At 38.7% G+C, this 19,906-nt stretch overlaps 1 protein-coding gene across 6 annotated transcripts in view; it reads right to left on the bottom strand.

The window, feature by feature from the left end:
- ERG (ETS transcription factor ERG) overlaps positions 1-19,906 on the bottom strand; it is a 145,820-nt gene that overhangs the window by 49,735 nt on the left and 76,179 nt on the right. The window contains exon 1 of one of the 6 annotated variants that reach the window (XM_062602573.1): positions 13,267-13,793. The exons of 3 other annotated variants lie outside the window; for them this stretch is intronic. In XM_062602573.1, the coding sequence (XP_062458557.1) occupies positions 13,267-13,284 (18 nt within the window). In that variant the 5' untranslated portion in view covers positions 13,285-13,793. Of the gene's footprint in view, positions 1-3,345; positions 3,496-12,357; positions 12,468-13,266; positions 13,794-19,906 lie in introns of those variants that run through there. 2 more of the 6 variants (XM_062602575.1, XM_062602576.1) reach the window with 2 other exon arrangements.

A 19,906-nucleotide genomic window follows, 5' to 3' on the forward strand; every position in this document is an offset into this window, starting at 1 on the left:
ATTTCCTCATTGCAGAGGGCAGCACCGCTGGCAGTGGTGATCTCCCATAGCATGGCAGTGGCCTTTGCACAGCGTCCGTGGCTGAAGAGTGCAATAGAGCTCTCTGCTTCAGCTCCAGCATATTAAATAAAAGAAGGTTAGGGTCTTTGCACAAAAAAGTCTTCTGTAATAGCCAACTGTTCTGTAAAAGCAAATGCAAATTTACAGCTTTATTTTGGGCTTTAGATTCTCTGTGCATTTGCCTCTGTTCTTTGCTTGGACACACTCTCATTTATTTATAGAAGTCTGGTGCTTGGGAATGGTCTCTGAAGTACTGGAGATTACAGTTCATACTTACCATCATGAAAATTCAGAGTATAATGACTGTTTTTTCTGATAGTGTCCCTTGTATACTAAGTGGATAGTTTCAATAAACCTAAAACTTTGTCTTCCTTAGGATACTTCATGATGCAAAGTACTTCCTTGACAGATTTTGTTTTCCCACCTTTCACTTTGCTTTGTTCAGCACTGACTGGCACTGGCTATTATTGCTCCAGTTGCATATGCTGTAGTTTGTAAATTGTTTTGAAGCCAATTGCATTGTTCCTCGTTCTGCTCAGCTTCTAGTTTTAGTGTCATTATCAGACTTAGAAGTTTCATTTACAGCATCATTCCAATCCCATTTACATTATCATATGTAACTTAAGTTTTAAGAGAGTTAATTCTAAGGATTTATCAAGCTTCCTTTTTAACAGCAGTAGCTGCCAGCTTTCATGATCTTGCTGAACCTTAGTTCCTTTTGACCTAAATTCTAGAGTCAGCTGAAAACCTAAGGCTGTTATCATCTTAGGTAAAAAATATAATTGTGAATTTCAAGGTTTGGAAGGTAGATAAGACAAGCAATATAAAATACATTATTCCCTGAAATTCCTGAAATTATTTTTAAGCTATCATCTCATGAATTCTGATTATCTTTACTGAAAAAAAAACCCCACAAAACATTTCTTATTGTCACCTTAATTTCATTATCATGCCCCCCTTCTTTCTACCTCCACCTTAAAACTTTCATATAGAACTTTTTGTAATATTTTGTCTTCTTATTGAACATTCTGAACTTCTCTGAGTCTTCCTCTTTTCACTAAAGAAAGGAACAGAGGAGCAGCTAGGGAAAAAAAACTGAAAGCAATGCCTTGGGGCTCACAGACACCCCATGTAACACTGACCTTTCTCAACCAACCTACCAGCCTCCTTAATTGATACTTTAAAGTGTTATAAAAGCCTTCAACCCCCCTAAACTGCAATATTTGGATTTCTACTAAGATATATAGATGTGCATTTTTACTTTTGATATTATAAACACTGGATTTTTTCATATTTTAAAAAATGAGCTGAGGCTTTTGTCAGTTACTATACAGAAAATACATTTCCCACTTTTATTTCTGTACAGCTCCAGGATTAAGACTTAATATTGGACATCTGATGACAAGAATCCATCTGAATCCCAGCTTACAAACCAGAAACATTGTGTAGATGAGGCCCTCAGTGATATGGCTTAGTGGTGGTCTTGGAAGTCCTGCAGTAATGGTTGGACTTATCTTAAAAAGATCTCTTCCAACCTAGTTGATCCTACGATTCTATGACAAGAATGTATTGATACATTATTAATTAAAAAGCATGCCCTAAAATGCCAAGTTACTGACTGTTTATCTTCATCAGACCCTTTGGCAAGGTGTTCATTCTGTGTGACATCTACCTCTGCACACAGGATGAGGTCAAGACCTAAGTGGCACTAACAGGACATGCAGGCCCTTCAGAAGCATGTAAACAATGACCAGGCAGCATGTGTAGTTCTGCAGGGTCTCTCCACCCTCTGCTGAATTAAGCCCTATTACATAAAACGTTCCAAGTCTTTAAGTCAGGCCTCAGAAATAGAGAGCACTTAAAACCAGTGCATTTCGGGTCCGCCTCTTGGCTTTTAAGCCTTTAGTGTAGATTCTTTAGTACTAGAGAGTCTTTTGTCAATGAAAACTGAAGTCCTCATGCCTTCATATAATTTAAGAAACTGCCCTTTAAGAGAACCGCTAAATATCACAAGATTCCTGATAAAAATTGGGAGAGTTGGCAGGAACTGTATCCTCCAAAAAGCAGCTGAGACTGACAGATATTGAGGCCAAACAAAAAGAAAGGAAAGAGGAAAACAGCCCTGTGAAAGCCCAAACTTAGAAGGCAAACAATCTTCAGGTTGAATTTGGTCTCATCTGGCTTCTAAAATGTTAGAAGTATGTGATGAAGATGTGGGAGAAAAAAAGTGAATCTGAAAATAGGTAAGATTTAACATTCACATTAATTGGAAAGGACCTGAGCACCATTATGAAGAAAGCATTTAAGCAAAATGAGTTAAAAGTGAATATTTTACACATACATTTTGTAGACTGTGCTTTACTTCAACAGATTTGTGACATCTATTTTAATGCACTTTTCAAAAAAGGTTTTATAGTTGTTAAGTCTGCGATACATTTACCTACCAAGCAGTTTTGCAATTCATTGTTCAGCAGTATCCCATTTTTGAATGCTTGGAGCTAAAGCTTCCCGTTCTAAGCAAGCAAACAAAATGCAAAAGCATTGCATGAGTAGCAATAATTATAGGCAATTTTTTGTCCAAAAGTATGTCATTGATAAACGTGTAAATAAAAACTTAACACAACGTCATCAAACAAAAGCTCTGAAAAGTTTAAAAGGGAACAGTTGCTACTTTGCAAAACAAAACCAACCCTTGTTTTGTATATTAAAGGTAGGAGGGAAAATAAAGAGGAGGTTTTGCAAAACTGCAGTTTCCTACCATTTCAGCTGTTTAAAACTACAGGCTGGAAGGAGTAACAAGAAATATAAGTACAGCAAAGCCACTTTGCCCTAATTCATCTCCTGTCTTCAACTTTCAATTATATTATTTTACTAAACAAACACTTTTCCTAAGGAAAAAAAGAATAAATCTAACCACTTTAAAATTTGCCTTAATTTTCTAGAAAGGTAGCATTGACAAGTAGCTTTTAAAAAAAAAAAAAAATCAGATCCATCCAAAGTCTCTGTTTTCTTTCAGCAGAAACAGTGGGAACTCTCAAGTTGACCAGCACCTTGGAAAATCAAGATCTTTATTCAGGGCTCTTAACAGAGATTTAACAGCCTACTTTAGGTACTTTCCCAGGCCCCCCCTTCCCTCCCACCCTGTAAATTTCAACCTGGTCCATTTAAAGACTTTCTGCTAAACTTGCCTCCTTTGGCATAAAGCACTAATGATTTAGTTGGGATTGTAAAGATTTACTATGCACTTTTCCTATCTTATTAGAACCAGTAACAGAATTCACTTACTTGAGTTTCTTTGGCTCTGAATGCATACTGCTGAAGAGTATGACATCCAGAGGTTACATTCCTGAATATCTTTCATTTCAGCTTTATAACTGTAGTGAGTACATTTCCTTAAAACCTGTGGATTCTAAATCAAACGAGAATCTATTTTTAGTCTCACCAGTATTTAAAAAACCCTTAGAATTCAGCAGTAAGGTTATTAGACTACTTTGATGATTAAAAGAAAACAAGAAAATTAAGAAATTCTCAGAAGCGTGTAGATGATAGACATTTTCTAACAAAACCCTATTTTTTATATAACTTGTTAGTTTTGTAAAATGTTTATAAAGCAGAAATTAAAAAATAAACAGTTTCAGTTAAGTCCTTCACTGAAACATTTTCAGGAGAATAACTGTTTCTTGACCAATATTGTAAATACAAACTTATTCTTTTCATTAGGTAGGAGCCCCATGCATGGCAACAATGACAAATTTTTAGCTGTGCATTTATCAGATAAAGATGATGATCTCTCTCTTTGTATCTTTTTCCTATATTCTCATTAGAAAGCCAGAAGAAATAACATGATTTTCTAGTGTCTCCTTAGACAAAAATCTCCTCACTACTTAACCTGTCTAATGCTGTACACATGCAGACACCTTTGCCCTTAAAGGTGTACGAAATGTGCTGGATTTGTATCATTAGTTCAATAAAAATAAAGTGGCTGACATCACCTCGCCATTGCACAGCCCAGCAGAATAAGGCACATTTGCACACTCGTAATCTAAAACACCAGTGGAATAGCTCAGACACTTTCAGTTTAGCAAGCGTTTGTGCAGTTTGATGGATCACATCTACAACAACCATTCAGTGAATACTGTGCTGCCTACGACCCTCCACAGAGCTTTATTTTTTGGCTGAGGCAACCCAGCCTGATTCAAAGTTCACTGAAGTCAATGGAGAGACTCAGCACCATCAATAGAATTGTGCTGATCCAAAGCCAGGCCAGGAAACTGAGGAAACAGAAGAGCTACCTTGTTTGTTGCCTTGAATATTTGTTTAGTGTTTGGAATTTACTGACTAAAGCTGCATGGAAGAAACCTGGCAGCCAGAGACTTCTGTCAAGTTGTGTTATTTTGGTTGTATCAGAACTCCTGAAATAAACCCAGAACTCCAGTGAGACATTCGTGTTCATGCTGTAGCTTCCCTGAACTCAGTCCATCCAGCCATTCAGAATCAGAATAGACCAGACTGGCAGATCTGCTTCAATCTTGACTAGCAAGGCAATAGTATGCTAAGAATATGATGTGCCTGGTTCTCCTCTCACTTTACATCCATCTTATACCTCTGTAGCCCGTTGCATATAGTGGATCCAGTTCTGACTTACTCCAGCTTAGAGAAAGAGGAAATTTCAACAGGTTTACTATAGAGTCCAAAAGAAAACTCCCACAGTTTGAAACTTCTTCAAGTGTTCACCATGATGTATTTCCTCTCACTGAAAAAAAAGCGTTAACCAAAGTGGCCATATCCATCAGTTAATCAACTGGACAGAAGTGTCCTGGATTCCACATTCAAAAGTGGCTAGTTTTTCAACAGAAATGATACCTTTGGAACTAAAAAAATACTGCATTTAGAAGAGAACGCGCATGAAAACTAAGCCTGCAGATGGTTAGCTGGAGTTTGTGTTCATTAAGAGGGTTAATACAAATGTTCCTGATTGTTTTTTGTTGTTTATGAATCTCGACCTTCAGAACAGCACTGAAATGTGCTGTCTCCTAAAGATGTTCCCTACCGATATGACACACACTTTTTATTGTTTCACTGCACATAAGCATTAATATCCCAGAGGTAACCCACCCTTCTTTTAACGGCTAGTGACAGGTCCAATGGCTGAGCAAAAATCAGTTGAAGGAAAGGGAAGTCTTGTCGGAAATGAGATTAATCTTGTAACGAGTGTTCAGCCCTGATAACCCATCTGTGCAGAGAACTGCTTTAACTGGAGAGCAATTAACCTTCACCTGACAAGCTCTGTCCAACCGTTATAAACAACATTAAAGGCACAGGATCCCCCTCTTTTTTCCCTCTTTACGTAGACTAAACAATCAGATTCTGAATTCCATGAAAATGGTACGTGTAACAGTGCCTTGATGACAAATTGCAGGAAAATTTTTAAAAAGGTAATGGCTGAATGGAAATAATGTGAAAAATGTCTCTGGCCACTACTTTAGTGAGTTGATCTGATTAATAAAAAGCAACAAGTTTGAGCACTTCCAAGGGAATACCTTACGCATGAGGGAAGCTGATGTGAATAAGCCAAAGATTAACAATAATAAAAATGTATGCAAGTAGATAAGAGCTGACTAACCACGTCCGAGGAACATTGCTTTCAGAACAAAGCTTATGTTTCCGCAACATTTCTGTGAACCCAAAGCCAAGGGACTACTTCCTAGAGCTTCTTCATCCATGGCCTTGTGGAAGTTACTTGTCAAAACCAACGTCAATTTGCAGAAAAAATCTGCAGTAACTGGCTTTTGGGTCCAGTCCCCACCTGACCTGCTCTCCCATTTGACAGCCAGTGCTCCAAGTGATGTATTCACTGCTGTCTCTGGAAGGGTCTGTAAATCCAGCCTCAGATTCCAAGCCTGTAGTAACACAACTGTAGCACAGTAGTCTGGGAAGATAACTGATCATGGGTCTCTTCTTCAAATATGAAAAGGTGCAACATATATGAAGCCAGCATAACAAAGGACTACTCAACTCTATACAGAAGGGCCAAGATAGCAATCTCAGTCACGGTGGCAGAAAACTGGAATGGCTCCAAAGGAATCAGTGGCAAAACAACACACAAAATTTGGGAGAAGCTCCTGAATAATTTGGGTGAAAGCCTGGCTCCAGTCAGGCCATTGGCCAAATACTTTTAACTTCATTTTGGCCAGTTTCACTTCAGGTTTTGTAAATCCTCATTCATTCTATTCATGTGCCTGAAAGCAATTACCCTGAAGTGATGATTAGCAATGGAGCCTTTCTGTTTTTGTTTACTTTTCTTTTGCTCTAGGTTTCTCTTTTTCCTAGCAGAAGTTCAAACATACAGGGTAGCCATGGTTTTATTTCCCTGTAGAGCAAGGGAAAATTTCCATTTCACCCATTTTGGTTGAATATACATGTCACTGCGGATTGCAAGAGATGGCCGTGACTCTTGAATATATCTAGAATACGCTCTCAACTATTTGTTGGAATAGTCTTCCTCAAGGGCTAGTGAAACGTATTTTGTTTGGTGATGCATACAGATAAGGAAACAAGGATTTGGAGGTAGGTTGCTTGATTTTCATCTGACAGAATGATGATGTATTTTGAAGCATCCTGATTTGCAGTAGTGGAAAATGTGACAAAAAAAAAAAACAACCTGGCTATTTCATAGTCCAATATAATAGCTTTGGCCTTAAAGTTTTACACCAACAGATGTGTTGTATTGTGGCTGTTTAATGTTTAAATAGTAACAGGTAGAACACTACCTTTATATCAAACAAGAAGGGCTTAGATCTTTTCAGTGAATTAGATATTAACAGATAGGAAGTTCCTATTGAAAGCATTTCCTGTATTGGTAGTCCCTGATTTTGGCGGCTTATCTGGACAGGAAATGAACACAGGAAGTATCTGTCTACAGACTCTTTATCATCAAGGTAATTGCTGTGGCAGCATTTTACTGTTTATCAAGGTAATAAACATAAAGTCTAAAAAAAGATGTTTTTCAACTCTAAAGAATGAGGTTTAAAAAAATCTTATAGACTCTCATTGCAGTTATGCAAAGTCTTTCATGTAGAATTAATCTGCTGCTACTCCTTTCTTTCAGCATAACTGTAATTAGGGATTTGTCAAACAAAACATTTCCAGTTTCCTGTGGCTTTTTTCTTAGTCACAACGCTGTTTCTCTGTACCTTGCTTTCTCATCTCTTCAGGCGGGTAGGTCATTTTAAAGTTCTGCCACTTCCCATAAGCAGTGACCCACCCCTTCCTGCAGGTATTTGCATATACCCAGGCCTTGTAAATTGTTGCATTTCCTTCCCATCTATCAGACACTGCTTAACCTGGCTACACACACAATTAACTAAGCAAGTCAGACCTTTTCCTAGTGTGAAAAGGTTACGCCAGCTAGTGGCACCGTTTCCCACACATCAGCTGAGATATACACTCCAAATAAATATACATGGCAAGTGAAGGGAGGCATATCACATGCATTCCTTCCACTCATTAATTTCCAAAATCCACCATTCCAAAAGACCTAGGGGCCTAGTCCACTGTATGTGGGCGACTGCTTGGTGTGTCCTTCAGCCCAGTCTTAAAAATTTGCTGTTAGTCATGATTCTTTTTTACCTTTTAATGTTCAGTGATATTTTTTATAACAATAATTGTAATTTTATTCCTTTTAGTTTGCAGCAAATTAGATTTATGACACAGTAATTACCGGAAGTGGTAATCACAGGTTTGTACACAGTAGTTATCAAAACCTATTACTAATACTACTTGTGTATTAGCCACTAACATCCCTTTCCTGAAAGCAATGTCTAATCTTTCTAATAGGATGACTATATGCATAGTAAAAATTAACAACCCAGTGCCTAAGGATGCATGTCAAGGAGAGAGGTAACCTCCCTGTGATACAGGCTTGCAACCTGAATTTCACCAGATTTCCTGACACAACTGCTCCCTCTATTCATTGTGATGAGTTGTTTACAGGGTTACACAGCTCTTCTTTTAAGGGGAGCCGGGAGGGGGGGAAGAAATGAACTGAGGGACACAGCACTACCCAGCCTCAGGCAGGCTTGGTTGCAACATTTAAAATAAACCCCTTTGACCATAAAAACACATCCACCTTTTAAAGAAAGGATTGATACCATTTTCATATGAGTGTTTCAGAGTTTGCATTTTGCTGTTGTATTTTGAACACAGTCAACATTTCTTCTGTAATACACAAATATATGTTAAGGACAGCAAGATGACTTGCAGAACACATGCCATTTTGTCCAACCATTGTTTTTTATTACTGACAATTTGTAAAGTTGCTAGTATTTCTTTACTGTATGATTATCTATCAAAATGAATTATTTATAAATAATGCATAGTTAATGACGAATCTCATAGAAACCATACTGCAGACAGTGAAAAGATTTTTGTTAATTTGACATGGTTTGGCACTGCATGTGATATTTTCTACAGTATCACCTTTACTTTGTTAAAATTGGTAATACAGGTGATACAAACCCAATTTTTATTTTTCTTTTCTCTACTTTGCTGATCTTCAAAATAATTGCCTTGGCTTGACTTAGAAACTTGCATTATGAAGCCTCTGTTGGTTTTTTTTGAGTGAACAGCATTATATATTTTCACTGGATTCTAAATTGTCATTTGGAAAATAAATATCTTCTTTTGGCATCCACATTTCTCAAAACTACTTCTGTATTTATCTTTCAGCAAGTCATTCTCCAAGAGCACTTGATTCTTTAAACATTATCTCTGAAAGGCCTTTTGTAACTCATGGAACTTGCTGAAAAACATTTTGTTAAGAGATAATACAGTTCTTGTTAAGAAAAAACAAACAAACAAAACGACTCAGACAGTCAAACATATGCATTTTCCAGCTGTTGTTCCTTGCTTGGGGACTTAATTCTAGAAAGCAAAATCCTTATATTTGACTTCATTTTGGCATATGTAGCCACAAACCAGATTGAGTTAAATGACTGCTGATTAAAAGCAAAAGAACACAATGCAAAAATCACTCAAATGTCTGTTCTTATATGAGTATTTCTTCCTTTAAATTGTACATTTGTATTTGAGTCAGAAATACTATTTTACCTGGAAATAATTATAGGTCTGATAATGCTGCCTTTATTGGAACAAGATCTTCATGAAATTGCCGAAAACTTTGAATTACGGAGTGCAAGATCAGGCTAAGTAGTTTAAGGCACTCTTGCTGTTCTTTCTTCTGATTCAACAGAGCACTCAGGTGTGTGCTTAGCTTTAAGAGGCTTGTGTCATATCACTAAAGCCAATGGAAGCATTTACAGGCTTAAAGTTGAATACACCACTGGATCATTTGCTAACTAAGATGAAAACAAAAAGAGAATAATCTTTATAATATTTTTAATGCAAGGAACAGAATTACAAATTACTGTATTAGTTCTGTTGGATTCAGTGCAGATGCAGTCCTCTAAACAAAGACTTAAACATTTCCATATGCCAAGAACAGGTTTTTTTTTAACTGCCTCCAGCTTTCCTTGGCTTTAGAAGTATTGAGTGCTTAGATTTTCTAAAAGAAAGTGAGAGGAAAGTAATGCTGTAGAGAGAAGCACAGACTAATATTCTTCACAGAAGAAAAATATCTTGCCACTATACACCGCTTTAATCAGTACATCCATACTATTTCAAACCTCAGAAACCACAAGGATTCTCCCATCCTTTATCAAATACATAGACATTTTCTCACAGAAATCATGGCTTTCATACAAACAGCAATTTAGAAATCAATAATAAAAAGTGGACATGCACATATTTAGAAGTAAATTAGGGTAAAAGAAATAACAAGTGTAATCAATAAGCCATTGTAAAGTCAAGAAAACAAAAGATTTTCTAAGGAGAAGTGTAATTGCATTCACAGGCAGGGAGAAATTTAACAAGGCCTGCTACATGCCAAGGAAGTATGATTCTAGTTGTGTTTTTCTATTTAATGTTATTTCCTCCACTATAGGATAATGGGAAAACAAACAAAATGACCTTCAGGATAAGTATTTTTACTTCGTCCCAAGGTAATACTTAAGTAATTTTTTCTCCATTCGATTTAAAAAAAAAAAACAGCAACCAAAAACCAATACAAAAAAAGACAGATGCTTAATTCAGATGCTTTTGATACTTTCTAAAATTGTATTTACAGTAAATAGTGGGATGATTATAATTAGCAGTGCTGTTTTGATTTGATATTTTCAGCTTCAGTGCTCTGGCCCGTTGTGCTACTGCATATAGCTGTCTAAGTAATCACCTTAGAGCTGAGATCCTGACTGTGAGGAGACTTTTTCCACTAGGAAATAACATTTTATCTTTCAAACACACAAAAACATAGCAGTGAGGTCAGCCCAGTGCGTACCAGGTATAGAGAACTGAATGTATTAGAAGCATCAGGTGCCTGACTGCATACCAAAACCAAAATTCTGACTTTGGAGGCACACACCTTCTCCCACCACTCTCACCACTTTCTTATGCTGCCTTCCACAGCAGCTGACCCTGCTCCTGGTCAAAGGAGGGAGGCCTCTCTTACAGCATGAAGGTCAGAACTGAAGTAAGCCATTCATGTTAGAGCCTAGGAAAAAGGCACTGCTGTGTCCTTCTTAGAAAAAACCTTCCACTGCGGTGCTTTCCTCAGCATGGGGAAAAAGGGGGGGGGAAGGGGGCAGCAGAAGGAGGGAATGGGACAAGAAGAGACATATCTTCCAGTAAAGCCACATTTGTGCTGTCAAACCCAGCAGCCTAAAACTTACACAAATAACTTCACAGTTATCAATTAGCCCCAGTTAAGCCAGCCTGGTTTCTCATGACCCCAGAGTCCCATGGGTCTGTCTGCAGGTTTGTGAGAGGAAAATGGATGAATCAAATAGTCGAACTGTAAGTAAACCTATGACTGTAAGTTTAGAGCAATTTCTACCTGGTTATCAACAGATATATAACCATTTGCAACCCAATTTTGACATTCTATGACTCCAGAGTTTCCCTAAAGAAGAAAGTGAATTCCTGGCACACAGACCCTAGATAAGATTCTCCACCTTTCTTGGCTAGTGTCTCTTGTCACCTGCATCGGGATAGCTAGGCTATCCATTGCCAGCAGACAACACAGGCCATTATACTGAAATTGTAAAAAAACATTTGCTGAATACAAATGTTTAGCAAAAGCACAAACACCACTTTGGCCTTCAAATGCAATTTCTTTATTTCAGTAACCTCCAGATTAAATGACTTCCTTATTTCATTATAGATGAGGAATTGAACCTCTTTGGACTAGCTTAGCTTCATGTAGGAGCACATTTTCTGCATCTAGAGAGTACAAAGCACCTGTCATTTCTTTCCAGACATTTTACATTTTGCACTTGCATAAATAAAATCCTTCCTTCAGCCTATAAAGCCTTCCCAGCACCTTGGGCACTGAAATCCTCAATATTTTGGGGTGCTTATTTTTTCCTGCAAGTTTTACACTCCCAGGTAAGGAGACAATAATGTACATTTTTCCACTTCGGAGGCTTTGCTGACCTTCTCCCTTTGCTGACTGCATTACATCACCAGGCTGTACAATACACAGCTGCACACAGTCTCTTCTCACCTTTGTAAGTGTAAGGTGGAGGTATAATAATAACAATGATAAAGTATTGTTTACAATCCTTTTCCCTATTATAATTCAGTAAATAAATCAACATCAAAAAATATGTAAGAACTACTCAAAATGCATGCAACATCTCATTGTACCATCATTTCTGGAAAAAAAATCCAACATCAATAGTTCATTCCCATCGATAAAGACAAGAACCAGCGTTACTATCAGCACATAGCCCTTCTTTTAGCAATGCGAAACTTCACTCCCTGAACCTCAAGATTTTTATAGAACGCCTGTCATATCCTGCGTGCTCTGAAATGGGCAGCAAAACCAAGGCGAATTCAGCTATTTCAGGAGCTATTTAGCATATAATACATGCTGGTCAGAAATGCAGATGCAATTGAGATCTTTGCCTCTATAGATAGCCTTTAGAAAGCATCAAAAAGAGAAGGTCCATAAGTCTTTTAAATACCATTGTCTTTAGGTAAGACTTTCACATTCCAAAAAACATAACAAAAAGCATCAAATGATCTTTCAAATGTAAACAGTTAAGCAGAAGTTACTGAGAAATCAAACTGCAACTCCACTAGCTAATGGCCAGGCACTGCTGCTATTCCATATCTCTTACTAAATCTCTGGCATAATTAGAAAAGTACAGAAATATACAATACCATGAAGAACACAAATACCTTGATCCCAGATCTGGCAATACAACGCCACAGAGTCCTCACTGTACATGCTGTTGTGCTCTTTATGTAAAATTAGTTTCACTCTCACAAAGTGTTTAGTTACAGTTATACTTCTGCAATTAATCACAGCTATTGCTATATCTGTAACTGCTATCTATTGCAACATACAGCGAAGCAAAAACTAGACAGATAGACATATAGATTTATTCAACATTCTAAGCGACACAACCTGAAAAACTCAGCAAAGCCGTTCTTGAAAAAACCAAACCATGCACTGAGATCAATTTATAAGCCAGTAAGAGAATTTTATTGTCCAAAAAATTAAAACAAAAAAGAACACACCCATGAGATCTTGCCGCCACCATTAAAATAACATTCAGAAAGGTCCCGAGTAGAAGGATAAGAGTTTATAGAAAAGCACATAATTAACACCTGTACAAAAGAGAAACAAGAGCTGGTGCCTCTCAATCCCGCTTGCTAATATTTGTGTCCCCATCAGCAAGAGAAACGTTTAAAAGTATCCAACAGGTTAGTGCTCTTAGGAACCAGGTTTTTTCCTTCCAGTGCACACCCTCTCCCCTTATGGCAGTCCAGAAACACATCCAAGTTGTCAGAATGATACCTACAAGAAATTTCAGAAGCTCTCATAAAGGGCTTCGCATATGCAATCCACAGCACTGAACAGTGAATTTAAAAAACCCAATTTTTTTTCCGAGTTTGAAGTTTTTAAGCCTTGCGGATGGTTGGAGTAGGAAAAAGGAAATTTACTAGGCAGTACAAAGGAAATCTTGTTGTCCTCTATTGTGGCAGTGGGGGTGTTGCCCAATTCTAACTTATCTAGGTTGATAAAGGAAACCAAAGAACACGCCACTGAAAAAAATTTCAACAAAAAAGGTACCCCTTTCTTACCTTAATAGTGCTTGCCATAATGTGATCAAGATTATTGATCGCTAATAATTGCTAATAATAATTATTGCTTCGCTCTGACCAGAAAGAAGTTTTGATGAGGTTGTTTAGAGCGGATGAGATTGTGCTAACTCTGGGAAATGAAGTCAGCCAATGGCAGGAAGAGGTTTCTATTGGTCCTGGCCACTGCAGCTCGAAGAAACAGGATATTTGGGAGTGAAGAGATAAGAGTCCTAAAACAATGTTGTTTTTCTTGATGATATGTGACTAAATTTTTTATTTTTTTTTTTTAACAAAAAAGTCAATTGCCTGTGACTGCCTAGCCAGGTGTGATCTGATGTGCTGTAAGTGTGACATGCCACTTTGAGGCAGGATGCAGATGTCAGATGAAATGGACCAAATTCAGGACTAGTTTCATGCAGTCTATTCACCGGGGAATTGCTGATTCAGGGCTGAAGCCAGACTTGGTATAAGCGGGTGTAACTCCAAATATGTTAATGAAGCCTAGCCCCGCTTATACCACATCTATATTTGTCTGCTAACCTCATTCCTGAATTCTTGAGTTATTGACACTTTCTTGCCTATGGGATCTAGCACATTTTTTTTTCTTAGAGAAGAAGCAAGTGGATTTGGGATAATAATTTCTTCTTGATGCCTCTTTCTTACTGAGGAAAGGAAGTCACAAAAAACTATACATGTCAAAAGCAAATGCCTGAATGCCATAAAGAGTCTTAAATTTTCCACACTATTCCTTTACTTCACAGTTCTATCCATGCATAAAAATGAGATGGTTTCACTGGCGATTCCCCTCCTGGCTGGAGTGTGTTAGTCATTTTTTATTCAGTGTTATATTTTTATTTGTCCTTTTGTAGCACTTGGCAGTCACAGGGCACCCCAAAACTACCAGCTGTGCAAACAAAATACCGTCCCTGTCCCAGCCCCGTGCTTAGGAGTGCTGAACTAAAAAAATCCCAAAGGATGGGAATAAGAAAGGCAGTTTTTCCACAGTATCAGCCAGTATAAAAATCCATATGTAAAGAACCACTCAGGGTCCAATGCTGGCACAATCCTCTCACTCTTATGAGTCTCACATTTTATTTTTTTGTGAAATACATAGTTCTTGGTGTCAAGAGATTCTGAGCTATTAGCTAGAAGAGAAGAACTTGAAAATAGGTCCTCCAAAAACTGAAGGAAAAAATACAAGAAGTCAGAATGCATTAATTTTTTAATAACCTTGTAATTACAGTTGATTTCTCAATGCTTCCTATAACAACATCAAACCACAGACATGTTGCTTGAAAGCACTGCAGCACTGGGTAGATAATTCCCACTCTAATAAGGCCCTGCTCTCTGACCAGGGACTCTAGTATGATAAAAAGAACAAGAAATAGTGACGGCTTGTAGCACTATTTAGTGGAAGCAGATGACCTCACCCTCTCCTAATGCCTTCCTCTCCTGCTCCTTAGGAAAAGAAAGGAAATGGAGCACTGTTCTGTAACTGGTGATGACTGCTGGCATTTGGCATGCATTTTTTTCCAAATGGTACACAATGACAGCAGTAAGTCCCAGTTCACTCTACCCCTCCTGCCCTGACCCAAAGAAGGTGAAAAGTGGCCACGCACTTTTCCAGAGGTGCACCCTGGGGCATTCGTCCTGTAGGTGCTGATCCATTTCACCCAAGGCAGGGTAGAGGAAAGGGTGCTTACCACCTACCTCTGCTCACATGAATGGCTCTGCCATCCAGTAGGTCCTGCAAAATCCTTATTTCAAAGTTCCCCATGGGGACTTCAGAGCTGGAAATACCTGGACACAACAGAACAACACAGAACAAGTGCAATTGGGATCCAATAGAGCTGCCCCTGGGAAGACCCTGTTTCAAGTTTGGTGGTGTGTCACCAAGCTGAACCTGTGTCTCAACTGATCTCCAGCTGCCCCACAAGCAGATCACACACTGAGAAGGGCAGAGCAAACACCCTACTTTTCCTCCCTGCCCTGGATCCTAAAGTACTACAGGATCAACTCCCTGTACAAATGTAGCTTGATTTTATGGTTCATTTTAAGGACATCTGGTTTCTTTCACTGTAAAGATGACTTCTGGACACTTCAGTGCAATCCAGAGTCAGCACTGCTGTACAATAGTTTATATTGTCCATTAGTTGGTTCATTTAGAAATGTGGTGTTCCACCAGTGAATGTCTTGTTGCAGTCTGCATCCACCAAATTACTGTGCTTCTGTGGAGCAGGTAACTTCTGGTAACTTTCCTATTTTCATTACAAACCATATGAAAAGAAAGCAATTTACAGTAATTGTATTTCATGGGGATGTTGATTTCCTCCCTTTTCATCTCCAAACAATGAGCAAGGCAGCCAAAAGATTAGAACCTTTTTCTTGAAATTTCAAAGCGTTGTATAATGTTTCAGTTGGGTGACTTCCACTCCAGTTAAATCCATGATATTTTGGGGTTTTTATCTCAAATATATTGAGAGTCTTGAAGTATCAGTTCCAGCTCTCCAGTGGATAGGATCTAACAAATTCATTCACAAGCACGTTTTAGTAATGATTCTTTTCCAGCCTACCTCCATACAGGCATACTTCCTCTTGATTTATACCAGGCTTTTGGAAGCATAATGCAGGTGGTATCAGACTCTGCTGAGCTCTGTTATCATTATTATGTAAGTCTTACAGAGCCTACAGCCCAGCAAGGGTTTTGCCATTTTAAACTGGCACATATTCTGTGCCAAAGAATTCAATGAAGTTTATTTGACTTTCAAACTAATACCCACAGGCAGATTTCTGAGCGCTTATGCTTCTGTCGCTCCGATTCCAAGACAGAGCCTTAGTATTGTAAGAAAAGGAAAATATTGGGTTATCAAATCACCATCATCCAGTTGCAAAAGGAAAATAGTACACACACTTCTACTATTTTTCTCTTTTCTGCATTTTGGTAAGGTTAAATAGAAAGAAAATAAGTTTTTGCTATGTTAGGCACCTATGTGCTATTGTCTGAAATAATGCTGTGTGAGCTTGAAAAAACGTGGCTTGGTCAAAAAACAGAATGAAAACACATAAAAGTATTAAAAATCCACACAAGTCACCTAACACTCCCTTCTCCCTTAATTTCTCTCTCAAGCTTGTAACCCAAATTTGTCTAGGCTCATTTCTGTTGGAATGTTCTTCTACATTCAAGCCTGCATCTTGAAATAACGAGTGACAAAACACTACTGAGTGTGTTAACTTTACACATGTGCTGAAGTTTCTTGATGAAAACAGGGGGTCTGCACATGCTTTAGAATTACAGCTGTGCTTAAGTTCTTTCCTGAATACAGACAGGCTTAAACTTTGCTTTAAGTGCCTTCTACCTTTGGGACTAAAGAGCTCCCTCTTTAGAAAAGAGCCTTTTAAACTGGAGAGGAAGGATCCAATCTATGCTGATCCAAGCCTGCTTAAACCAAAGGGGCCCTGTACAGACCTAAAGATTTGGTCTGACCATGCAAAAGAAGTGATCAGACTAGGTCCTAAAAAAAAAAGATAAACTGCCAAAGTTGGTTTGCTTGTTGCACCCTTTCCAGGATGCACTAGAAATATTTCCAAAGAGACCATTTCCCATGCTATTTGAAACACCACTACTAACTCTAAAAAGCAATTCTGTCCTCAGATATTTCATATCATATCCTCTAGGGTGTTAGGCTGTAGGAAATATATTGCAATATTCCCCCTGTAAAAAGATCTGCAATCCATCTTGCTGTCTGCAAAGCAAACCAAGAGCACTGCTCTCAGCCTAGGCTGACCAGGAGACTAGAAGTGCATTTTGCTATCCTCACTAGTGCCACTAAGTCTTTTACTTTCACAATGCTTGTTCAGCAGTCGGCTTGGATAGCTTTTTTCCTTTTTGCTTTCAAAATGTTGACAATATTGCTAATAATGTGGCCTTCATCCTTTTAACTGTACAAATTTCTTTACATTACAAATAACTCCGAATTTGGGAAGCTGGAGACACATTCACCTTGTGTGTTTTGCTTAGTATGTGTACATACAGTGTTTGAATATGAGGGTATTAAAAGAAAAGAAGAGAGATGAGAAAAGGTGAGCTCTGTTCCTTTTACCAACATTGCAGGTAAAAAGAAGGTTCTCCTCCAGGTAGAACTAGGCTACAAGTCAAAGAACTTGAGTACAATATAAGACTTTACATTGCAGTTTTTGGAAGCAGATTTTAAGAAATTCAAGCAAATTAAGGCTGCTTCGTGGAACATGAAGATACACGTGTAAAGGTCTTAATCACCAAAAAAAAAAGATGCAGCATTTTGCTTAAATACAGCTCTATACATCAGTTTGGCCATGCTTGGATCAGTGTGAGGGACAAATACACTCTTAGAAGTTGTCAGCAAGCCCTTCAGTAGGACTTCCTCCCTTTAATTCACAGCTTTCAGCTGGCTCTGAAGAAAACATCAGTAAATCTCCTCACAGAGAGGGAACCTCTTCCCTCACCCCAAAGAAAGCTCTCAAAAATAGGCTTTTAGAGTGGAACCAATGGGCATGCTCAGAAAAGAATGGAGTTTCACAACCTGGCCCAAGGGGCTGCGAGGCCAGGAGCTCAGGTGCTGCCCTCCAGGTTGAGGGACTCTTACTACCCATCCCCAGGACTGTTGGGCCTTGAGAGCTGCTGAAGGGACCTCTTTCTTCCACAGCTGAGTGGGTTTGACACCGCACCAGATTCCATCCTGGGAAAAATGGGGTCCAATTCTGGGGTTGGCTCTGCCCATTGACCCATGGCTGCAAATGCAGGAGTAAGGTGCTGCTCTCCATGAAGTGGAGCATTTGCTGATGTCAAACCAAATTCCAATTACTATATCAAAGCAAGCAGACCATGTAAAGCAGCATAATTAATACTTACTATCACTACCTGGCCACTGGCACAATGCAGCATGCATCTCATGAAAGGCATCCTTTCCTCCAGCACTGTTTCCAAGCTTTTCTGATTCTTTTATCCCTTACTACCAGGTCTTGCACCACAGTGGCTGTAGCAGGACCATGTCCTCATCCCCTTGACGTTCCCCAGTTGGTCCTGAGCACTGGGAGCACCTCTGGGAGCCAGGGGCACCTTGGCACCGGTGGTCACTAGAGGGTGCTCAGTGCACCTATAAAGAAGAGCTGCTGGCTCGCCGGGATGCATTGTTTCCTCCAACACGATGCAATGAACAGCTCATTCCAAAACCAGAAATTACTTCTTTTCATTAAAAAAGTACTTTAACAGAAGCAGATAAAAAAGATTTCTTCGTGCTGCGGTGGCACCCACCGTCGGCTTTGCCCTCAGGGCTGGTTATGTCTTCCCGCTCTCCCATCTTTGCTTTCTTTCAATCACCCCGTGTGCTATCTTCAGCTGCTCCAAGCCGTTTGGCCAGTTAGTCTCTACATCTCCTTCCCCTAACCCCACCTTCCTTCCTGTCATAGCAATGAATTCATTTCACTTGCTAACAGAGCTGAGAATTTGGGAGAGGGTCTGATTCAAGGGAAACACTTTTTTATTTAAACTGTATTTCGTGGAACAATCAAGAATGGATTGTTTCCCAATGGACAAAGTTTTACAGAAATGAAATGTTGGAAATTTTCAAAGTGAAAGTCAAAGTATTTAATTTACTGACTTTGAGTCCCCGTTATTCAACCTATTTAAGCTTCTATCAGCAAAAATATTTTTTGGTGACTACGCCACTGTTTTCCCATCTTTTCTGTTCTGATCATCTTTGGAGACCAGCTATACTCTCTACATAAACAAAATACCACAGAAATTGGAAATTAAATAGGAGCTCTGTTGCCATGAATTACATTGGCACAGTCACAATTCTATTGACAGTGGATTTATTTGCAATAGTCAGTAACAGGGACATGCTGACACACTTACTTGCAGACAGGGAACTGAATCACTGTCTGCTGAAGTAGGATTCACTTATCAGGCTTCAATGATTTTAAATGCAAGTGTCAAGACTAAGCTAATTCTTCAAGACTTCTGCAGTTCCCAATACAACTATCTTCATCATGTCAATCAGTCTCACTGATAACAGCTACTTACAAGAGGTGAGATAAATTGCACCTTTAAAGTACTTCACTCTATTACCTACAATGGGAACCTGTACAATTACCTGACATACCCAGCTTTTAGATTAACTCCACTTATGTCAGATGAATCTCACCCAAACATCCCTTTCATTCTTCCTTAGTTTCCCCATCTGCAACACATTAACAGTAGTACCACCGAATGTCTAAGAAGTGCTGCATGGACTTAAAGTGCACCAAAACCTTTGGCTGAAAGTTGCCAACGATATGACAGCTATTTGTTTTAAATTTGATGCTAATTTTAAGATGGGTAAGTGACAATGAAACCACAGGACACAAAAATACCCCAAACCAACAAACCAACCAAAACCAAAATCCAAAACAACAAAGCAAAATACTTCAAAAAAGCAGCTTTTCTGCAAGGAAAAAATAAGTAACTGCGAGGGCAAAAGCCAACATTTTTCATCACTTTTTTCCAAATGTCTTAGGTAATTTTAACTGAACTACACAACAGTTTGAACTGGTTATTACAGAACACTATCCTTCCAGACCCTACCATCCCTAGATCGATGGCCATTGCACACAGCAAGTGTGT

The sequence above is a fragment of the Pezoporus occidentalis genome, unplaced genomic scaffold (assembly GCF_034315485.1).
Source record: "Pezoporus occidentalis ecotype Australia unplaced genomic scaffold, CSIRO_AGI_Poc_V1 ctg77, whole genome shotgun sequence".
Lineage (NCBI taxonomy): Eukaryota > Metazoa > Chordata > Aves > Psittaciformes > Psittacidae > Pezoporus > Pezoporus occidentalis.